This window comes from Lacerta agilis, chromosome 8, assembly GCF_009819535.1.
Source record: "Lacerta agilis isolate rLacAgi1 chromosome 8, rLacAgi1.pri, whole genome shotgun sequence".
NCBI classification, from domain to species: Eukaryota; Metazoa; Chordata; class Lepidosauria; order Squamata; family Lacertidae; genus Lacerta; species Lacerta agilis.
The window spans coordinates 38,559,271-38,583,667 of record NC_046319.1 but is presented as its reverse complement, the minus strand read 5'-3'; the positions used below and the strand labels follow the sequence as shown (position 1 = coordinate 38,583,667).

General features: G+C 41.1%; 1 protein-coding gene across 4 annotated transcripts in view; it reads left to right on the top strand.

Moving 5' to 3' along the window:
- The window catches only part of BANP (BTG3 associated nuclear protein), a 152,773-nt gene that overhangs the window by 4,229 nt on the left and 124,147 nt on the right, over nucleotides 1–24,397 (top strand). For all 4 annotated transcript variants that reach the window (XM_033157016.1, XM_033157013.1, XM_033157012.1 and 1 more), the window contains exons 2-4: nucleotides 9,711–9,839; nucleotides 10,554–10,648; nucleotides 12,911–13,110. In XM_033157016.1, coding sequence (XP_033012907.1) covers nucleotides 9,770–9,839; nucleotides 10,554–10,648; nucleotides 12,911–13,110 — 365 coding nt within the window. In that variant the 5' untranslated portion in view covers nucleotides 9,711–9,769. The remainder of the gene's footprint in view (nucleotides 1–9,710; nucleotides 9,840–10,553; nucleotides 10,649–12,910; nucleotides 13,111–24,397) is intronic.

Below are 24,397 nucleotides of genomic sequence, written 5' to 3'. Positions count from 1 at the left end.
GGCTTTTGCTGTCTCCTGTCTAACTAGATACTGTGTGCTCCCAGCCCCATCTATATATGTGGGTCAGAGTTTGGAGTGTGCAAATACCATTGGGGAAAAGTTAAGCAGAGTTCCTTTGTGGGACTTGCTTCGTCATTCTCCCAGTCCATTGGTTTAATCTTCATAACACAGATGGACAGTGATACTCTTGAGTGCAGCAAACACAATACCATCATTTTCTTCTCGCTCCTATTAATTGATAAAGTGTGTCAGATGGTCACACTTTTTAGTAAATAACTAAAAAAGAGTATGCCAAATTCTATCTTAAATTGGCAATCTTCCTATATTTGTTTAAAATTTCTACAGTTCTCTCCCAAGCACTGCCCACCCCCACCCCATCCGCATATATGGCAAGCACCCATATCCCCCCAAAGTATTAGTTTTCTGCAGCATTCTAAAAAAAGACCCTTTATTTAAAGAGTTAGTCTAAATTCTTTGGATAATTTGAAGTAATATGTATCCAGGTTGTTTGCACTTCAATCAGCATGCACAAATATTTTGATTTACAGACAAGTTGACTACCAAGAAATGTTTCTTTCCCTTTGCTGTGAACATCTAAATGGTCAAGAACATTTGGTAAATACAAACCATTTGTCCACCACAACTCCTTCCATTTCTGCACCAGTCATACAATCTTATTTTCTGCTAATATTTTGTAGGCACTTCTGTTTGAAGGCTGTTCACATTAAAGGCTAATGTCGCAGCCTCTGTAAAGGGTTGAAATGGAGCAGGAATTTTGTTTGTGTTCTTCCTGTATACCTGTGACCCAGTGCCTGTGATGATACTGGGTGACGATGCCCTGTGTCAACGAGAGAGACAAATCAAACCACGAGGCCATGTACATTCACAGTATACCGTTTTTTTCTGTGTATAACAAGCCCCCATGTATAAGATTCCCCCTATTTTTGGGGACTCCAAATTAAGAAAATGGGAGATTGCACAGAGTTGTGGAGCTTTTTTTGGGGGGGGGCTCATACTTGTTGAGATTTTTTGTGGGGGGGGGGAATGCTGAAATTCACTCCCCTGACTGACCGCTGCCGCTCGCATTTGTTGCAAAAGCCGTCTATCGTCTGTCCCCTCGCCGGCCGAAGCCACCAGTCGCCCAACCAATTGCTGCAGCAACAGCCAATAAAAACTAGCCCTTGATGCAGCCACCAATAGCATGCCCAATAGCTGCTGACAATCTCTGGCTCGTGGCAGCAACCAATCCCAAGTCCCCCCATGCACATTCCGTGTATAAGACAACCCCCAATTTTTAAAATTTCTAAATAAACCTTGTCTTATTCACGGAAAAGTACGGTAATTTAAAATTGCAGATTGGGTTTTTAAAGAAAATTACAATGATGTTTGCCCTTTTAGGCCTCCCCAGTGCCAGAGAAGCACAAGTGACCTTACATAGACAGGGAACATAACAAGGAGTGGATAATGCACATTTCGATTTCTGCATAGGAGTGAAATAGCATTACACTTTGCGCAAATGAATGTATAGGGTAGATGTATTTTGCCCTTAAAGCAAAATGAGGTAATGGGTGCAAAGGCTATGGTTGTTGATAAATGGTTTCTTTTAATTGCCATTTATCAACTTGGAGAGGTTGAGGGTTCTTTACCACTCCAAAGGTCGCTCAGTAAGCTTTGTGGCTGAATGGGGAGCAGTGTTGAACATGTCTCTGAAACTGTTCAGTGCCTCAGTCTCCCCTAGTGCAGAGAGAAGAAATGCCTTGGTGCACCTTCAGCAGCGAAGCCAGATGCCTTCATCTACCCCACCTGAAAAACATACATGTTTCTCATATTGGTCTCCAGCCGCAGCAGATGCTGTAACTCCCAATGGTTTGACTTCACTCTTGAAGGCACACTCTTCCATAGTCTCCTGAGACAGACAGATTCCAACCATCCTGTACATATTGGGCAGCAGTCCTACAAACACTTACTTGGGAATAGGTTCTATTGAACTTTATGGGAATATATTCCATGTAGGCGGCATCTGTGTAAGCCAAAAGAGGCATTGGTTGCCTCTCGGTATCTTTTTGGCATATCAAGGCCTTTGCACTACCTGTAAATGGAAGCTTCCAAAAGCACAGCTGTAGTTTCACATAACAACCCTGTCAGATCAGACCAAGGCCCTTCCAGTATGGCATTCTGGTCTCGGACTAAATGCTGATTTATGTACTGTACTATGCAGGCTTTTGATGATTTTGCATATTTTTGATGATTATAGTTGTGATTAAAATTAGTAAGAATGCAAAGTAGGCAAATGGTGATTGGAAGAACACATTAAATTCTGAAGAGCCAACATTTAGGGGGAAATGCATCATGGAACTGAGAAAACACCAACATGAATGACTAGTTGCCTAGGGTTTTCCCGGTCCAGACGCAAGCAATTTGAAAAATAGCTTTATATGAAGGCAAGAAGGAAGGCAAAAACTAAGAAGAACTGCAGTTCTGTAATCTTGAGACTGGACACGTTTGGGTTCCCCTTTGTAGTTTTATGAGGGTGCCTGTGTAGCATGAAATCTCTCTTTCCAATGAGAATCCTTTTGAGGTTCTACATCTTAATTCTACCCTTAAAAGTCATGCAGAAAAGGCCCTCGGAGAATTGGCAGGGCTCCTGCTTGCAATGCGGTTGACCTTCTTTTACTAAAGGGCTGCTTTTTATTATGTTATGCCTATTAATCAATGTTACAATATGTTGACATATGATGTAATTGGTTAGGGAGCAATGGGCTAGCATGAGATGACTTAAGATCTAGCTGCCAACAGGTCTGCCGATAGGAGCCAAGTGTAAGGTTTATAAAGTTAGAACAAATCACAGAGGTGACTTAGTTTGTAAAAGAGTGTTCTTAGCTGTTTATGTCAGAGCTGGATGAAGGGCAAGTGGACTACTAAAGGAAGATTTGGCTGTCATTTGCTGCCTGAGAAAGGAAAAATTATGCATTGAATAACCATGACAGCTATGTGTTAGAATGTTCATAAATTCTCACTTCTCACTGGACTTATTTCATCTAAAGTTAAAAAAATAATAATACCAGAAAAGAATTTCTGTTTGTGCAGTAAATTACTACAGTACCACAAACATGCATGATAGAAGAAAATTGGTTCGGAAGGAAGTTATGTGACTAGAAAAGCCAAGAATTACGCTCCAATTAAATATCCTTTAAGTACTGGAAGAACCTTTGTATCTTGACACGTAGCTTCTTTTTATTAATTTTAGTTTATTTTGTATGTTTTAAAATACAGTAACTGTGACAGGTTTCAAATGCTGAGTATAGTTTTTTTTTATTAAGATGTTGACAGAATGTTATTATTGGACTTTTTAAGCTGTAAAAATGTTTGGGCAGTTCTATTTGTAAACTGTTAAGGCTTTTGATACCTAGTTTTATTTTGGAATAGGAAATAATTACAGATTCTTAGATGCCATTATCAAGTATTTATGTGCCCACACTGAAAAAGCAGAGGCCATTGTTCCTAGGTGCCCGGGATCTCTCTCTACTCATGTTTTTTACCCTTAAAACAGCAAAGGATGGCAGCTGTGAAGGATGTACAGGATTTATTAGACTTTTTTCTATATTTCTATTACTGTTATGGCTGTCACTTGGAACAAAAGTTAATAGACAGAGACATTGTTGTAAATATGGATCCCAACCCAGAGTTTTAAAGCCGCCAAAAGTATGACAGCATAAGTATTCATTGACCTTTTCTGCTTTTGTGAAATATTTTGTGGGCTTTAGCCCACATAAGTTTACACCATGCTAACTATGAAACCTTAAACATGCTTCTTCAGAAGTAAATCCCACAGAACAGACATACTGGTACTCCCTAGTTGCAGGGGTCAGCAAACTTTTTCAGCAGGAGACCAGTCCACTGTCCCTCACACCTTGTGGGGGGCCAGACTATATTTTGAAGAAGAAAAATGAACGAATTCCTATGCCCCGCAAATAACCCAGAGATGCATTTTAAATAAAAGGGCACATTCTACTCATGTAAAAACACCAGGCAGGCCCCACAAATAACGTAGAGATGCATTTTAAATAAAAGGACACATTCTACTCATGTAAAAACACGCTGATTCTCAGACCGTCCGTGGGCCGGATTTAGAAGGCGATTGGGCCGGCCCCTGGACCTTAGTTTGCCCACCCATGCCCTAGTGAATATATTGGGGATTGACGCTTACAATTCCTTAAACCTCAGTGGTGAAACAAGACCCTTTATTTCTCTGCAACAGACTTACATGACTGCCCCCTGGGCTCGCTGTTAGTGTTCTCTTACCTTGGGCTGAGGACTGCATTTCCTTGTGGGTAACCCCCAGGGTAGGGTGGGGTGGGGGGGCAGAACACGATACTGATAGGTGGGGCCAGAAGTGAAGTAAGGTGGACCGACAGATGCAACTCTCATCTTTGTACAATGGCAAACATTCTGGCCTTGTGAGGGCTCGTGGTTTCTACTGAGGGCATGACACCCAAAATTGGGATGTCACATTTTAACTGGGGCAGTTGAGGGGTATGGGACACATTCCAGTTTTGCAAAAGCACTTAAAAGCCTGGATAAGGGCTGGTGAGGGGGTGGCTTGTTGAAAGAGGCGTGGAGCCTGGGGTCCTTAGTGCCTGGTAGAGAGGCCTAGAGCATTTATTCTGCTCCTGGGCCAAACATTCTCCACCCCTCATATAAACTGTCATTTCAGTTTTACAAAATGTGGAGATGGCCAGAAGATGTAAATTGATAGAATTCTGTGTGATACATCCCAATGATGTCATTTGCCGAATACCTGTTGATTTTCATGGATTTTGATTTTTTCTTTAAACTGTGACCCAAAGCATGCTTGGTTGAAAGTTAGTTCAATTTAAGTCAATGGAGCTTATTTCCAAGTTGCATATGTTTTTAGGATTGAGGTTCCAGTAAGGAATGGATAACTGACAGCTCACAAATCAACTCAGGCCCAATTTTTCTTGGCCTTCGGACACTTAATGAAATTGAAATAATTTTCAGTTTTCATTAAAATGAAAAGCAAACACCTCAGTACTGCATAGAATAATAAGCTATTTTTGTGGCTTTGGAGCAAAGTGTGGAAAACACATCTGTGACAAAGCCCCAGGCAAGTTTTCTTGAACTGGGAAAAAGACTCAGCTGAGTGCTATCCGCATATGGTACCAAGTTGAATTTGAAATGATAAACCAATATTATGCATAAAAATCATCTTACCACGAAAAGGAGGGAAAATGCCTTTCTTATAACTAAACAAACAAAACTAAGCATGGGTAACAAAATAATGTAGTGTTTTCAAAATGTTTTGGGAAGTATCCCAAAGCAGTCCCATGCATTGCCCTCCTGGTGGGGGGCTGCCAGGAACTCATTGCCACATTCAGTCCTCTATGTTGGGAAGTTATACAGCTATTGGCAAGGCTGCTATGCGGCATTTCCTCCATATTCAAAGGCACTCTATCTTGTCTGTTGGTTTCCCGTGAGGCATTAGGTTGCATCTTATGGACCTTTGATCTGATCTAGCAAAGCTCTTATGTTCTTAAGTTCTGCTCAATATATGCTGGGCAAAATGAGAACCCAAATACTGGTATTCCCCAATTTGTTCCAAAAGTTGTGTATTCAGGCAGGAGACACTTTGAGTGCACCTATAAAGTTGCAAAAAGTACTTGACATGAAGAAGAGCATAAACTGAACAATAGAGCAGGACCAGCTGGTCTTAATGTGCAGTACTGTAATATGCTTTATATGATTCATACTTCCCGATTTTTTATTTTTTATTTTTTATTTTTAAGAAAAGTAGGGGATGTGGCTGATTTCTTCTCCCTTGGTAGGATGGAAAATTGATTCCTAAGCCTGATAATTACCCCGCATCGCTTGAGAACTGTCTGCCTATCTCTCTTCTCAGTGTGGATAATAACATACTAACCTCTGCATAATAAGCCATTACTAAAACATTTATTTTATTTTATTGCAGAGAAGGAACTTATTATAAAATACAAAACATATAGTGGTGTTTGTCACTGCAGAAAAGGCTTTTGATAGGCTGGAATGCAAGTAAGCAGGGAATGCAACTTATCCTAAATAATATCTTGATTATCTTTTAAACATAAATACAGTGGTACCTCGGGTTACATATGCTTCAGGTTACATATGCTTCAGGTTACAGACTCCGCTAACCCAGAAATAACGCTTCAGGTTAAGAACTTTGCTTCAGGATAAGAACAGAAATCGTGCTCTGGCGGCGCAGCGGCAGCAGGAGGTCCCATTAGCTAAAGTGGTGCTTCAGGTTAAGAACAGTTTCAGGTTAAGAACGGACCTCCAGAACGAATTAAGTACATAAACAGAGGTACCACTGTACCCAGGATGAACAGGACATTTTCAAATTGTAGCTTAAACTTCAAGCTAAAAACCCAAGGATAAAAGGACATTGTAAAAATTGGCGTGACCTCTTGGTGAAATGCTCTGCATGTGGAACACTGACTACAACTTTATATGATTTTGGACTCTCTTGTTGGTCACCAGAACCTGCAGTATGGTGATTGTAAAATACACATGCATGCATATGTCAATATTACTTTAAATTGCAGGACATGTGTTAATCTGTGTGAATTTTGATTTTCTTACAAGTAAAGGAAGATGAAAAGCAGAGGGTGGGGGATTTTGACTTGGTCTTTCCCTTTTCTTAATGCATGGATTGAAATATTCATTCCCTTCAAGTTCAGGGCAGGGCTTCCAATAGCTTGCAGTTAGTGACAATATGAAACAGTAATCCTAGCACAGCTGTTTTATTATGTTACGACTGGCTAGTTTCCAAGACTTCTGAGAAATGGCAAACTTAATTTGCCAAAATGATAGAAATGGCAGCCACATGCCCTGAATCTCTTGCTAGGTTACTTGGGCATGTTGCCACAGCGAATGCAATCACAATAGTTTTCACGGTGATCCGAATTTCAAATGAATCTCTTGGCAGCAGAAGTGTTTTGAGTAAATGCCTCCAATACCGTGTAGTGTCCTCATTTGGAAGAATTTAGAATGCATATATTTTTTGTAATGAGCAGCTGCTGCCTTGGCTGGTTCAGGAACCTGGGCGATGCTGTGGTGTTCTCCACCTGCCTGTTTTAATTGCATTCTTATATTTGAGCAGAAGAAGGGAAAAGTCGTTGTGTGCAGTTGGCTTTGATTCAGTGCTAGTGGTTAATGATAAATTGCCATTTCCACTGGCAAATGAAGTTTATTTCCCCAATATTTTTTTGCTTCAGGTATTGAAAAACCCCCTCAATCTGCCTGTTCTTCTCCCTCCCTCCCTCTCCCTCCCTCCCTCCCCCAAGTGTGGGAAATGCAGATGTAGATTGCTCCAGCGATTTTAATTCAGCTTTTGGAGGCTGGAGATTTCCTTTAATAAGACCTCTAACAATCCCTGACAGGGAACTCCAGGGGGACAGCGTTGAGAAAAATGTTTGGCTCTAGAACCAGAGCTGAATGCTGGGATTGGAACTGAATATTGCAGGAGCTGAATTGTGGAAACTCTGGAGACTGGAGAGAGAAAACTGATTTAATTCAAACCAAAGCAGCTTCCAAATCTCATTTTGTGCTGACAAAGGGAGCCTATGACAGCCTTCCTCAACCAGGTGCCCTTCAGATGTTTTGGATGCTGCTGCATGATGCTAGGGCTGATGGCAGTTGTAGTCCAAAAAGTCTGGAGAGCACCAGTTTGGAGAAGACTGGTTTATGAGAATGCCTCACTCTTTGGCATAATTCCTCGTGTGTATAGATGTACTGGATCAGTCCAGGACAAGGAAAGAGGACTTAGGGAAGGAAGTGGCAGAGTGCAAACCACTCTGTCACTTGATTGCAGTAAAGACTAGTCCCATCCTCTCCTCCTTCCTGCAATCCACCATGCTGCCCCAAATTGCTCTAGAGAGTTGGTGTATTCTCCAAGACAGTCCAGGGGTGGTGGTGGAGGGCTGTGGGTGGTGGGGGTGAGGAGAGGAAGGGAGAGTCCTATTGCAGAAGTGGAAGTATGCTTGTGCAACATTTGAGTTCACCTCTTACTTTAATTTTCAATCTTTTGTCTGCTTTGAGTATTATTGATTCGTTAGTCTCCCTCGAGGATAAGGTGGGGTAGAAGATTAATAAATAAATGGCCTCTTGCTTAGAAGAGAATAATAGAATCATAGAATTATGTCAATGTTTAGGGAAGTTTTTAATCTGACATTTTAATGTATTTAATATTAGTTGGAAGCTGCCCAGAGTGGCTGGGGGGGGGGACCCAGCCAGATGAGCGGGGTACAAATAAAATAATAATAATAATAATAATAATAATAATAATAATAATAATAATAGCAGGGGTCAGCAAACTTTTTTCAGCAGGGGGCCAATCCAATGTCCCTCAGAACTTGTGGGGGGCTGGACTATTTTTTTTGGGGGGTGAATGAATTCCTATGCCCCACAAATAACCCAGAGATGCATTTAAAATAAAAGCACACATTCTACTCATGTAAAAACACGCTGATTCCCAGACAGTCCTCAGGCTGGATTTAGAAGGCGATTGGACTGGATCTGGGCCCTGTGCCTTAGTTTGCCTACCCATGGTTAAGATTATGCATGTTACAGTGTCTGCATCATCTAAAAACAAAGTTCGTGCTTTAGAACTATTGCTTGCCTCCATATACACATTTAATTTTCTAGAACTCTGCTTCTCTGCTGACTTACTAGGGAGCAAGCACCATTGAACTTAGTGGGACGTAACTTCTGAGTAGACAAGTACAGTGGTACCTCAACTTACAAGCAACTCGAGTTCCGTATTTTTCGACTTTCGAATGACCCCCGGAAGCGAAAAAATGGCCGCCGCTTCAGAATTTTTTGACTTGCGAAGGGAAAGCGGCGGCACGATACCTCGACTTACGAAGTTTTGAGTGCGGTTTTTTCGACATACAATTTTTTTTGCCGTTTGGAGATGGCGCCTTTGACTTACGAAGATTTCGACTTACGAGGGCACCTTCGGAACATATTAACTTCGTAAGTCGAGGTACCACTGTATAGAATGTCACTGTTAAGCTAAAAAAATGAAGACGTAAGCTATCATTTCTTTAACTGTCCTAGAATCTTAATATATAAGCATGAAAATGGTGGGGAAAATATGTCTACCACTATTTATGCACCTCTTATGCACGTTAGAAGGCAAATTGTGCAAGTATGTTGTGGTAACTAATTTCAAGATGAAGTGCTTTTGAGACTGTCCTCACAATGAGTCATCCAAGGGTAAGAAAAGGGTAGGTTTTTCTTCCCTTTTCTTCCTTTTTCTTATGAGTGCAATGGGAAATCCTAACCTTAGCATTTAGTAATTGTGAATATTGAGTCTCTCTCTCTCTCTCTCTCTCTCTTTCTGTGTGTGTGTGTGCGTAGAGAGAGAGAGAGAGAAAGAGATTTCAGATTGCTATAGTAATATAATTATGTATATGCAGCATGAATTATCTGCCTATTGTTACTGTTGGAGACAGTGCTGTACTAAATGACCGATGGAAACCTGGTTCTTTATGAGGATCAACAGGATGTTTTCTAAAAAATAATAATGAATAAAAATCTTTTTGAAAAAGCTCATAAATATGATTTGAACATACTCCCCCCCCCCTTGTGACATATGGTGACTCTTGCATCCACTGTGTTTATTACAATTTCTTCTTAACAATGTTTTACAGGATCAGAGTTGCATGAACTGATACATCTCTTCAGGACCAGTGCTGCTGCCTGTTTCTGAATGATGACAGAACAGGATTTAGCTGAGGTGGTTCAAATTGCTGTTGAGGACTTGAATCCAGATCATCCAGGTATGCTGTTGGAGGGGACACACACTGGGAGATGTAACACAGAGAGGAGTAAATGCAAAGGCACCCCATATTTTGCTGTTGGTTGCATGTATGTTTTATTATGTCTTGTACAAATGAAGAATGATGAAGAACTGATCTATAGAATCTCATGTTTCTTTGAAACTAAATAAAATAGTGCTTTAGTAGAGACAGGCTACCACACACCCAGAGTTTATGTGCTCTTCTTCAAGTCCCTACTTCCTGTGTCTCATATTGTACTATGCCCTAAACATTTCTTATGATACTGAAGCATGGCAACTGAGACTGAGGTGCCGGCAGCCACCAGCAACATAATGCATGTTAGGATACAACATGATTGAAGATGGTTGGCAAGCCTGATGTAGACTGTGGCTTGGCCTGTTTGGAGGCATGAATCCAGAGCAGGGGTCAGCAAACTTTTTCAGCAGGGGGCCGGTCCACTGTCCCTCAGACCTTGTGGGGGGCCGGACTATATTTGGGGACCCCTGATCTAGAGCTTATCTCAGTCTGAATCAACCATTGAAACACCCTCAGATAGGAGGTAGCTTCAGCTGTTAAAATAGGATTGGAGAAAGCAATTCCCTTGCATGTACTCAAGTGGCAACTCCGCATTCCAAGACTGTATTTAATTTGTACTGGTTGTGCAGTGTCCTTTCTGGAAATTCTGGAAATAGCTTCTCTGCTTTTGTTTTGCAGTTGTGTTGGAAAATCATGATGTGACAGATGAAGATGTAGACCCACCTTTAAAGCGTCAACGGATTGAAATTAATTGCCAGGATCCCTCAATTAAGGTGCCTGTGGACATTTGTTGTTATTCACTAAATGTCGTCAAGTATTGGATGGACAAGGGTAGGTTCTTTTACTGCAGGGATGGGGACTTTGTGGCCCTCCAGATGTTGTAGAACTCCATTTCCCATCAGTCCCAGCCATCATAACCAATGGTGATGGGAATTGTAGTTAAGCAACATCTGGAGGACCACAGGTTCCCCATCCCTGTATTGTGGGCTAAAGACTTCTAAACTGTCTGCAGCTGCAGGTTTCTTGTTTGTTCTCCTTAAGAAAGACAGAGAAAGAGGCTTCAGAAGCTAACCCTATAATCTAGCCACAGCAGATTGACTCTGTATTCCTAGTACTAGGTACCGTATTTTTCGCTCCATAAGACACAATTTTTTCCTCCTAAAAAGTAAGGGGAAATATCTGTGCGTCTTATGGAGCGAATGGTGGTCCCTGGAGCTGAATTGCCCAGGGGCCAAAAGCAGATCGTGCTTTTTATTTTACAAAGAGAAAAGGGGGGGTTGAAAGGACCCCACTCAGCAGCTGATCAGCAAGAGATCGGGAGAGAGATAAGAGTCCCGGCTCCCTTTCGGCCCCGCCCCCTTGCCCAGGCCTCCTTTGTTGAATGTGCTGCAGAGGGAGGTTGTTTGTTTCCCCAGTGACATGTGACTGGCTGATTAGATTATCTGTCTGGAAACAGTAGAAACGGCTCCCTTTCCTTAAGATTTTTCAGAAATGTGAGTTGAACCCCATAGAAATGGGGCTTTTCCTCTTTGCTTTTCCCCCTTTGCAAAAGGAGCTTTGCTTTCCCCCTTTTGCAGAAAAAGCTGCAAAACGTTTAGCTGATCCTCAAAAAACCAGGGCTTTTCCCTTTGCAAAAAAGCTGCAAAACTTTTAGCTGATCCTCAAAAAAACAGGGCTTTTCCCTTTGCAAAAAAGCTGCAAAACGTTTAGCTGATCCTCAAAAAAACCCAGGGCTTTTCCCTTTGCAAAAAAAGCTGCAAAACCTTTAGCTGATCCTCAAAACAACAGGGCTTTTAGAGGAGGAAAACCAGAAAAATATTTTTTTTTCTTGTTTCCTCCTCTAAAAACGAGGTGCGCCCTATGGTCCAGTGCGCCCTATGGAGCAAAAAATCAGGTACTTGTTTATGGGGCTATTGAGCAGATAGTAGAGGCGGTTGCATCAAAAGCCCTTCAGGGGCTAGATTTTATTGTATGCTTTAGCTCCTTCTGTAGGAAAATTGCTTAAGATTTTGTTAACTAGTTAATTTAAGCATTGTATTTTTTCCAAGCTGTTTTTTCTATCTTGAATAGCTAGCTAACCTAACAGGCTCAATTTGCTTCTTCTGTGTAACTTTTAATTAAAGTCCACCAGGGGGCACAATACAAATTTCTTTAAGAAAATCGAAACAAAGTGAAAATCAAAACAAAAATATTTTGTAGTGTGGGCAAGGTTCTTCTTAATGCTGTTCTTTTGTTATTTCTTTAGGAAATTAATCACAGTAGTTGCACAAAGGGTGTGTGTGTGTGTATTTACCAAACTTGCTTCAGAACCCAAAACTTTGGGAATTGATTATAAAATATTTATATCCCTCCTTTGTTTCCAAAAACAACCAAAGTGCCGCTCAGTTTAAAACCTATTGAAGTCTAAAATAGTGAGTTGGAACATGAGATTAAAAATTCCTTTGGTGGAAGGTGTAGGATAACAGATCAGATATCAAGCCCTAGGGCCTGCTAGAGTAATATACCGTAGATCTTACCTGAGATTGAGGTATCATTAAGGAAAAATATTTCCACAGCCTACTACAGTGGAAATGGCCTCTCCGTATGTCCCCACACCAACTGTGTTTCTAGAAGTGGTGGACATGTGTTTTACAAAGACCTAAGTGATCTGCTAGGGTTTAATGTTTCATGTTAAAATGAAAAGATTTAATTAGGAGCAGAAATACCGGTAGGTATTATGACCACTTTCTGGAAACCATTGCATCTGATTTGATGACTGCATATCCTCAGAGACACCCATATTAAGGGTAAAGTAATGGCATTGAAAACAAGGTTCTGGAATTTGACCTCAAATTCAGAGCCTTCTAAACTGAGACTTGCAGGTAAGCCTCAATAATACTGTGATATTCCATCAACTTTGCGGATGATCGTACTTAGTGACCGGGTGGCCTGATAGTGCTCCTTTAGTATACGGGGCATTTAGCTGAATATTGATGTGAGTATGTTCTTTGAAGATATATATACCACTGTTTTATTTGGTTGCTTCTCTTCCCCAGTCGTTCCTGTATTCCATTAATCAGACAATATGCCTGCGATTGGATAGTATTGAAGCAAAGCTGCTAGCCCTAGAAGCTACTTGCAAATCACTGGAAGAGAAACTGGACCTTGTTATGAACAAGCAGCATAGTCCTATCCAAGTCCCCATGGTGGCAGGTTCCCCGCTTGGTGCTACACAGACATGCAACAAAGTGAGATGGTAAGACATTAATGTGTGAGGACAGCCTGTGCTGTCTCCAAAGCATCTTCTTGGCATGAACAAGCTGGGCAGCTTTCTGGATAACTGTCAGGAGCTTGGTATGCAGTTTAGAATGACAAATGAATTCATCTCAGGGGCTATTGCACTGTCAGGTTCACAGTGTTGCTTCCTGTGAGACAGAGACTGAACACGCCCCCTTACTTTGTGAATGACTTGGAAAGGCTGCCACATTTTGTCATAGCTTTTGCCTGGGTGTAGGATACATTACAGATGGAATGGCTTGGCTTCTGTTTTAGCATGGTGGCAGATTGCTCCTGGTCTATCCTGGGGCAATTGGCTGGGATTTCATTTTTATCCTTTCAATGAAGAATTCAGCATTCTGAGAATTTATTTATATAACATAAATACAAAGACTAGGGTGATATACAAAAATAAATACCAATAATAAAAGATTACAATCAGTTAAGAACAGTTAATTAACTACATGCTGTGGTCCAGACACATTATGCATCAAAGGCCTGATGAAAAATATGGTTTCACAATTTGAGCATTTGCTTTTTAAAGCAAACTTCTATCTCTTAGGGCTCGCTAATGCGTCTGTCAACATCCATGGCCTTTCAGATGTTGGACAACAGCTTGCATCATCCCTCACCAGGGCTGGAGGGACTTGGAGGACCAGATGTTCCTCATCCATAGTGTAATGCTAGCAATCTCTTGGAAGCCTGAGAAAGCCTGAGCAGGCAGTGGTTAGAAGGCATGACTTTGGGGCTCTACATAGATTCTGGCTACTCCACACTAACTTTGTATAAATAGCACAACTGGATTTGCATAATTAATTATGTCACAGAATTAGGCTTTCTTTGGTGCTGAATTTGGGATATATTGGTACTGATTTGGTATGTATTTTAGTGTGGTTCGCAGCCCCTGTACCTTTAGTCTCATAGATAGTATGGTCCAGTCAGAGGACAGGAAGCCAAAATGCATCAGACATATAAAATGAAGACATAATATGGGTTGAAGAGAGCATGCTTGCATCTGTAGAGCCAAATGTTCCCCACACCTGTGTTAAAGCAGCCAATGAATTTCTGTTATCATTTCTTTATTTGGAGGGTTTTTTTGTAGTATAATACCACTCTTTTGCTTTACCTTTTGTACTTCACTTGCTTATACTTTCCTTTGCTTTTACTGTCTTAAATAGCTGCATTTGAGCAGTTACTTCTTTCTACACCTGGGTGTATTTTCTGTCTGTATAAGCTATCTATCTATATCTATATCTATATCTATATATTTATATATATCTTTAAAATTCATTGGCGAACTCTGCAAGTTTCTGAATATTTTTTCTGGAATGTGATGCTAGAAAGTGATCTCAGTATTACAGGTGCCCTGGATACTCACAGAAAGAAGCTGTTCTCTTCTGGCTTCATAATGACAGGCTTGCACATCAGCAGCACAGAACATCTTTTGTTGACATACAAATCCTTTCCTATCTGATTTGGCATCAATGTTTAGCCCTAATCTTCTACTGGATGGCTTCTTCTCTGGTTTCTTTCCAACTCACGCTCCTCTCATACCCAGTTTTTTTTTTTAAAAAAACATTTCATTCCTTACAGATACTAGCAGTTATACTCAGTAGAGTCTATTTATTTCATGATTGTACAATTCATAGCTTTGCTACTTTTCAATGCACATGTTAAAATGATACTGCACTTTTTACAGTGCTGATCATCTCAGCCATCTCAGTCTATGATTCCATACCCCAAGTATTATATAAACATAATACTAGTAACCCTGTATCCCTCAGTGGAAGGATTATTGAGAGTGAGTCACTGGTGAAAGCATTCCCCTGCATCGGCAGCAAGACTAGTGTGTGCTGCGTTGTGGTCAAGCTGCTGCTGTGCCATAAACTTCAGTTTGTCTCTATCTGCTTACCTTCCTATAGAAAAGGATCTTTCCAAATATTTTGGATGTTTGTCAGGATGGTTTCACCCAAACCTAAGAAAGTCTGCTGCGTCCCCATTGGAGCCAGAACTGTGAACTTTGGTGTGCCTTCTTATCTTGCATGAAAAACAGAAATTAGGTTGCATTGACCCAGTTCTCACATAATGCTAAGCCAAACCATGGCTTAGTGCAAATGTACAGGTTCTGAAGAGATCACAGGCTTCCGTGCCCTGCTGCTGCATTGCTGTGACCTAATCCATGGTTTGTGTAGTATGTAGTCCAAACACAGGCTTGTGGTTTGACTCATTCCAGACAAACTGCAAACTGTAACCAAGGGTTGTTCTTAGTTTACAGCTTGTGGTTTGCCTGGAGAAGATTAACCACAAGCCTGGGTTTGGATGACACACTAAACTAAACTATTGCTCAGCATATCAGCAGCAGATCTGGAGGAGGAACAAAGTGGCTGCAATCTCCTCTCCAGGGATATGCATGCTTGCACTTTTGCGCTAAGCTATAGCTTGGGTTAGTTTTACAGGCAAACCCAGCCATTTCCTATCCATAATTTACTAGCAAGAAGCAGTTTTTAATGTGTTGTATTACTACCGGTGTGTATACCCATCCTTGTATAATCTTTCCTATTGCGTTGGCCTTTTTGCTGAAAATGCACGATGAAGGAGATTTCTTGAGGCGAATAACTTGGTTAGGAACCCAATAATGCACGTCCAGCGAATGTCACTCTTCACCAGCTTTTACTAATTAGACTCTCTGACAGATTTAGCATGTGCCCCGAGGCTGTGCTTTGCCTTCTGAAGACTTGGGGGCCTTTGATAGGCATTCTTATGGAGCTTCACAATTAATCTCTCACCTGGGGAAGTACTTTTATTGAAAATGTTTTCTTCCCAGGTGGAAAGAATACAGTTTTGTTAGTTGAGATATATGTTATATAGTGATGATATATGGTCTTGCTCTGCTTTCCATTGCCATTAAATGCCAGTGAAATGAGCCTTGCTGTTTTATGGGCTCATCATAAATATCAGCTTCCATAAAAGAAAGTAGAAATTTATGCTCTTCAAGACAGAAGCGGTGCTGTAGGTAGGGAAAGAGCAGGAGAGAGTTGTTATCACTTGCCTTATCTTTAAGAGTCTTTAATTAGATTTGTATGCTTTACTAAATTACTTTTTCCTTTGAGCTTAAAGGAAAACTGGTTCGGGATTTCCCCTTCTAAGAAGCATTTCTCTTTCTAGGTAGCAACCACATTGCTTTTGTTATCTATATTAATGAAATATGAATGAGAGGTGTAGCATAGAACCTCCTCCAGCCCCTTCCAACCTGGTGACTTTGACTGCAAGTTTTTTAAAAAAAGTTTTGTTGTCCCCAGGGTAAAAGAAAAGCAATGACAACATTTACTTCCTCTGTTCACCATAGAGGTGATGGGAAGACTGGTGAAAATGATAACTGCAGTCCCATGAGTTGGTGTGCATATGGGAGTTGATGTGGGAGCCATTGGTCTTTTCAGTCACTTTGATGGTGAGGGTGAATTCACTTGGGCATCTTTGGATCAGAACCTAGGACTGATACTGTTTAGAACCTGCAGTTCAGTTCTTGGTCTCAGTTTGATGGTTGCTGAAGCAGCATCAGAGCTCTGCTCTCCTGTAGTGTAGCCAGATGCCCAGCACCTAGCCTGAGTCTTGTTGTGACTTGCATCTAGCCCAGGGGTCAGCAAGGTTTACCTCACATGGGCCGGTTCACTCCAGCGGAGATCCGTCTGTGGGCCAGATCACGCGTGTGGTATGGTATTTTATTTCCACTGCTTGCAAACTTTGTTGGTGTTATATGTCAGTTAACTACTTACAGTGATATGACATGCATTTTTCATAATCAAGACCTGAGCCAGTTTTACTGCTTTAGGTTGCTCTTTTTTATTACATAATTTTAAAAAAAGTGATACTGTTTAAGCGTATTTCTTTTGGCATATTAATTTCCCAGTCAGTATTCTCAATCTCTGGTGGCAGAGCCCTTTTTTAGATGTTGCAATCTAGAAATTTGTGATTCTCAGGTCATAGTATTCTTTAAATTTGCATGAACACATCCCCTGGGCAGCACGGGACTGCTCACATGGATGAAAATGTATTATGTAAATTGTCCGTAGAATCATAGGGTTGGATCCAGTATTAGTTGTACTCGGAGTCGATCCATTGAAGTTCACAAGCAGAACATGAACACAACAGCACTCCCCTTTTAGTTTTCCATAACATCATTAATCTCAGCATTACACGGTCACATTCAAAAAAGTTCCTACTACGTTATCTCATTGGTTGAGATTTAGTCAAGGATAGCTGATCTCCTCATTCCTTTCTGCCCCTTACTGAAAGAAAAAGTTTTCACCAAAGCATGGCAGGAATTTGGTGGAGATTCTGTGCTTAGCGGTGTTTGTTGCCCAACAGATATCAGAGTAGTTGAAGTCCCAGATTGTTACTGACTATCTGAAACGTGTAATTTGAAACAAGAAAGCGTCATTGACATCCTTACCTTGGCTTTGCACACTATTGTAGAATGCGGCTACAATGTTGTTTTATTTCTATTTCCATTTATTTTACCCAAATGGGATATCTTGTTCACTCTCTTGAATTTCTGAGAAGGCATACACATTTGACATATAATGTTATTTTCTCTCCTTTTCTTTTGCATCTATATTTCATTTATTTATTGACCAACATGAGTCATCCCATCAAGTCTGTTATTCCTATAAAAAAATACTTACTGTCCTGAAGTAGTAGTTGCAGCTCACCCTGTTTTCCATACTTGTTATTGTATAGACACAGAAAGCACTGAATATTCTGCTCCGAGTTTCCCCTACTACGGTATCTTAATGTTGAGTTTGGCACCTACAACACCTCCTGGTTTTTGCTGTAGTGTCATAGTCCTTGTCTTTAGTGAAGTTACCTTCAGGCTGTTTTCTCTTTCCCTATAGGATTTAGTTTAAAGTCCTCTTGATCAGATTCATCATGCTTCTGACAATCATCTTCATGAGATGCTGCCTATCTCCTGACAAGTGGGAACGTATAGTCTGTGGTCCCAGAATCTAAACCTCTCTTATTGACATTTTCTTTGTGGGTGGTCATTTGCCTGAAGTACTCTTCTCTCTCTTTGTAGTCATCTACCTTTTACAAGAAGAATGGATGAGCACAAGGTCAGAGCTCAACCTCATCAGTTCTTCCTCAGATGATTATGTGTTGGGCATAAGGGTGATTCCTGTATATCTGTGTATGTTTGTTGTAGCAAAACCAGTAAAGAACCTGAGACAAAGCAAGAGCCCACTCTTTCAAATCCAAGAAAGAAAGGATAATGATACAATAATTATGTTGATATTTAAAGTGCCAAAGGACATTGATTTTTATTCCACTTTCCACTCCATCTTTCTGTGCCATCTTGGTGTTGCAGTGTGCTGGCTTTAGAAGAACAATTTAATTTACACATCCCAGCTTTTCATTCCTTTTGGATTGTGATATAGAATGTCTGGGTCTTCTGATGCTGTGCTTTGTAGTAGAATTTTCTTCCTTTTTGAAATTTTGATTGAGTAATTGTAGACTGTAGAAGCCCCTGCCTGAGAAATGCCCATCCTTTCCTGTATAGGCCTAGTGACAAGGGGCCCATGAGTTTCAAGGTTTTGTGTAGAAAATGAGTGGTGAATGAGTGGAATTGAAAGGGATCCATGTCAAGTTTTCCCTGCCTTATTGATCAGAAAGTGAGAAGGTGTTATACACAGAGACTATCTCCACTCTCATGCACGTTCTTTTAAAAAACAGTCACTTAATGGCCCATAACTAAGGAGAGTTGAAATAATGATTAAATAAATAGGTGGGAAATAAATATGTAGCTTTTAGTCTTATCTACCAAGCCAGGCCTGTGGGCCTCTAATACTATGTGAATGTTTTTATGTGCTCTATTTATTTTTGTTGCTAAATTAATGTACTAGAAAGGGAGCTGTTTTCAGATTTGTGTTTTACCATGGAGCCTTAAATCAGCCAAGAACTGTGTACTTTTTTCTCTGGGAAAGAGAGGAAGAGAGAGGTGTGTATCAATGAGAAATATGACTACTATGTTCATCTGCGGCAAAAAACAAAGAGTTTTACGGCACCTGAAAAACTTAATTTGTTGGTTGTGAGCTGAGCTTTTGTGGGCACATGCCTGCATCATTGAATGAAGTGCATGTTTTAAATATTTTAATATATTTGGAGTATTCCCAGCATCACTTAGCTATCTTCAGCTCTGTTCATCTTTTCATCCTGTCTGTTCCCGACATGCATTATCTGGCCTTGGGCCTCAGTCTCTTTAATTTCCTAAACGTCTGGCTCCAGAATTATCTTATCCTTCAAGGAAATACGCTGACCACAGCTTCCAACATGATAATTGACAGCCATGTTTTCTTTTTACTGCAGTATGACATCAGATTTCATCATATTGTAACCATCATGATTCTGTTAATGTGCTAGAAAATGTACAGTGGCACACAGAATCAAAGCTCTGATATACCAAGTCCAGTGTATTGGCCATGATCCATCCAGGTGGCACCAGTAGTTCTGCTTGCCCAGCAAGCTTTTATTTCTCAAACAGCAGTTTTATTTCTCAAACAGCAGTTCTCAAACAGCATGGCAAAAAGGCTTTGAATGTACCGTATATCGCGGCGTACAAGGCAACTGGGCGTATAAGACGACCCCCAACTTTTCAAGGTGGTGGTGGCGGCTGGAGCAGCGGGGAGAGCCTCCCCTCTCGCCACACAGGAGCCCTCTGCGCTTGCCGCCCACGCGCAGAACGGCCTCCATGGCAGCGGCGGCTGGAGCGGTGGGGAGAGCCTCCCCTCTCGCCGCACAGGAGCCCTCCGTGCTTGCCGCCCACACACAGAACGGCCTCCATGGCGGCAGCGGCTGCAGCGGCGGGGAGAGCCTCCCCTCTTGCCGCACAGGAACCCTCTGCATTTGTCGCCCACGCGCAGAACGGCCTCCATGGCGGTGGTCAGAGCCTCCCCTCTCGCTGCACAGGAGCCCTCCGTGCTTGCCGCCCACGCGCAAAACGGCCCCCATGGCGGCGGCGGCAGCTGGAGCGGCGAGGAGAGGCTCCCCTCTCACCACACAGGAGCCCTCTGCGCTTGCCGCCCACGCGCAGAACGGCCTCCATGGCGGCGGCTGGAGCGGCGGGGAGAGCCTCCCCTTTAGCCACACAGGAGCCCTCTGCACTTGCCGCCCACGCCCAGCCCGGGGTCCATGGCAGCTGAGGCAGCAGCTGCGGCTGGAGCAGCGGGGAGAGGCTCCATGGTGGCTGAGACGGCGCATGCACACACGCTGAGACGGCGCACGCAGCCAGCGGCGGGGCGGAACTCCGCGTCACGTCGCATGACGTTGCCGGCATACAAGACGACCCCCGACTTTAGAGAAGATTTTTCGGGATTAAAAAGCCGTCTTATACGCCGCAATATACGGTATTTTTATTAGCTGAGTTCATGTTCCAGCCATAACTTCTCACCATTTTCCTGCCCCTCATAGTCTGTTGTTGTCAATCTGCTCATGAATGAGGAATAAGGAAATTTTATTCCTTTTTTAGCTGAGGTAAGAAAGGCAAGACAGTTGCATTCATAATCTTTTAAGGCTTGCCAATGTTTTCTTTTTCAAATAAGGACTTCAGTTTCCCAATTAAAACTTTTAGCTCTTTTGGTGCTTAAAAGGTGGCTGGCAGAATGGATTCATTAGTGATCCTGTGTACTGCCATATTAAACAGCAGATCAGATTTAAATGTGGAACTAAACATCTAGCCTAACTGAGGTATCTTTACCATCTTCTACAAAGCAAGGAATATGAAATGAAGGTAAAGGAGCAATGTAAACTTTACACATTTTAGAGAGCATTCTGCAAGGTTTGTTAATTTGTTTTCTACCTTTCAGCACAAAGCTCTGTATTCTTACTTGGATGCAAGCCCCCACTGTATTAACTAAAACTTACACCTTAGTGTATATTTAGGATCTCAGGCTTCTTCATCTTCATCTTCCCCCCATCTCTCCAAACAAACAAACAAACAAACAAATCGAAATAATCACAAAACTGATATCAAATATTGAAGCAGAGACAAAAAGGGGGCCAGAGACATCAGTAATACATTCCAGACTTTTGATACAATAGAAATTATAACAAGTCTACAAAAATAAAACCGCCATTGCTATGGATATCCCTTTTTTCCCAGGGGGATGAGCTGCATTTCCAACATGCATTTCCTCATTCTTCTGTATTTCGAGACCAATCTAGCAATCACTCGATCTTTTTGAGTTTCACTAGCCAATGTACCAGAGCATTCTAGTCTGGCAAAATGTAGGTTAAGTGAACCTGCAGTTACCCAGCAAATACCCATGTATTTGGTGCGTCCTCCACAAACTCCATTCTAGAAGCTTTTGCTCTGTAGTGTAGATTCTTTATCTGTTTTAAAAATGGGTCTAAACTACAAAACACTTAGGAAATGTTGACTTGACTATTCTTAGTTAACTATAACTGAGATATTTATTAGGATGTTGTGTGTCTTGGATTTGTTTTCAGCACAGCAGCAAAGGAAAAGTTGCCTTCTCAGTTGCCAAATGTAACCAAGCATTTATCATGTGTGTTTCATAAAGGGAATCTGGTGACTGCCACTGTATGTAACCTTGGTATGTGTGCATTTTGTAGGTGTAGCAGTGTGATATGCGATGTGTCTTGCTCTCAGGATTCAGCAGATTTGGATGTGTTAGGTTTTGATTGATGGGATATATCTTGTGCCATATCTCTGGTATGCCAGCTGGAACGGTTTATTGGCTGGTGTACTGGTGTAATTCAATAATGCAGGATGAGGGAAGTTGCTGTGTATATTGCCCTTAGGAAAGTAATGTGCAAATATGAACAAGACTATATAGACTCAATAAATAAAATAAATGAAAGTTTAGAATCCTAAGGGGAAAGTAATTAACTTATACATATATACATTTGCATCAACACCAATACATTAGCCAGGCTATCTTCTGGCTGTCAGCAGCAAAGCTTGGTGCGTGTCCTTCCCCCCCCCCCCCTTCTTTATATTTGAATCGTAAAGATGTTCATTGATTGCAATAAACTATCCCACAGGCTTGGCCATGTGGTTTAAAAAAGGAAAATGGGTTGTAGTTTTAATCACAAAACTTTGATGGCTTAGTCTCTGGGGTGTGCACTAATCCTTCTTTTCCAGCACTTAAGAGTAGCAGATGTGGTAATTCATTGGATAATGTATTCAGCACTCAAAAATTTGGTTTACATATGAATTCTCTTCCTTTTACCCTTTTACTATTCTTCCTCACTCTAGAGCACCAAGCATGCAGATACAGGTTCTCTTCAACATTCAGGATTGGGACTTGTTCCTATCCTTGCTGAATCAATGTACTTGAAAATTCTTTGGATGTCTGTATGCTGCAATTTCTCATAATTCTAATCATTACTATTAGGACTAGCTGATGGTCAATTGATGACTGAGTAAGTAACAACTTAATTTATATAACACATAGACATTGCAAAATGCTTTACAGTTACCCTTATTGCAAGCATCCTTGCTCCATGATTAAGCATGCAAAAGGTATCTGGTTGAGTTATTGGCATCTACACGTTGTTTCCAGTTGTCACTGAAGTCATTTCTGAGCTAAATCGGTTATGGTTTGACTCTGTGAAAGGCAGCTTCCAATGCTCCTACAAGTACCATGGCTTGGGAAGTTACTATTCCTCCCATTTTATCTATGGAGAATTGAGTCTGAGAATGACCTGCCAAAGACTGTGCTCCAGATTCATGTGCTCAAGGGAGTGTGTGAGTGTCCCCTGAGAGAAGACTGTAAGCCTCAGACAAGAGGAGAGTTGCCCCCTTAAATTGGTTCAGCGCCTGTTCTGTCTGAAATCTCACATTCTTCCATTCTTGCACTTAAAGGTGAAGGAGCCAAGGATTCAATAGTTTGGTGCTGACATATTACAAGCCCTGGAAAAACATAGCCCTTTCCAATATGAGCATTGGTGTTGAGTTTCACAAGGTCAGTTTATAGAATTAAGAATTAAAGCCAATGCTGCTTATGGGACTGAGAGTGGAGTCCAATCATTCATGCGAACACATTGCAGAATTACATTTGTCAAACCTTCTTGAACTGACCGAGATCTGAACTGCATTTACTCCATGTTTTCTAAGCCAGCTGCTATTGTTTTCTAATAAGCCATTTATTTTAGGATTGTTGAAGGCTTCATGTAACAAGTCGAGCGCTTCAAGCAACTGATAGATAAATAATAAGATCAAATGCAACTTGCCAGGTTTTTATAATACATGGCTTGGGGGGGCGGACTAAAGGGATTGTATCTGAATTTTTAATCACGTATCTTAAGGCAAAGAACAATAACAAGCTTCATGTTGCAAACGATTACTGTAAAAAGATCTTGTAAAATCTTAACATCTCTGCAAGCCAGAAAACTTTATAAAAGATCTCAAAGAAGAACATAAATTAACAAGGTGATAACTATAACCAGAAAAGAAGAAATATGAAAGCAACAAAACCAGAGATATTTGAGTTCCGATGTTCCTTTAGAAGGATTGTGATCCATCCTGAACAGTCAGGAATAGCAAATAGTAAGGTGGAAGCAGAATTGATCTAGCTTTCATAAATCAGGAGAATTGGTTTTCAATTTGTGCGATTATCGAACTGTAATCCTATACACATTCCTTTGGAAGGACTGATTGCCACATTATACTCCTTATGAGGGAATGTGCGTATGTGGTGTGTGTGTTTGAACTCCCTTCTGTCTATTTTGAGGTCCCAAAGAAGGGAGCAGATGTTCACTAATTCAGGTTAAGGGGGTTGAAGACTGTTTCTAGAGAGGAGAAGTATGCAGTGCATTGTCATAGGTTGTGCACATGTTTATAGAAGTGTGACTTTTTGCAGTATGTGTGTGTGTGTGTGTGTGTGTGTGTATATATATACATATATATATAAGCAAGGAGGTCTAATCTCTGCTAAGTTGTCATCTCCTTTGTTTTAAAGAGATCTAACACTTTAGCCACTGACTCATGTTGGCTTCCACTTGCTGTGCCCTTTTAAAACAAAACACACCATTTTAGGGTACTCAGCAGCTTCACCACATGTTTGATTTTGGGGTATGATCTAGAAATTTCATGTGCAAGCCATATAATTCTTATGGAACTTGCATCCATATCAGTGAGGTCCATAGTGCAAAGTCAAGTGAAGATACCAGAAACCATAATTTAGGAATTGACCTCTATGATGGTAATTCTGGATATCTTAGTAAATGTTTGAAAGCATTGTTCTCAAATT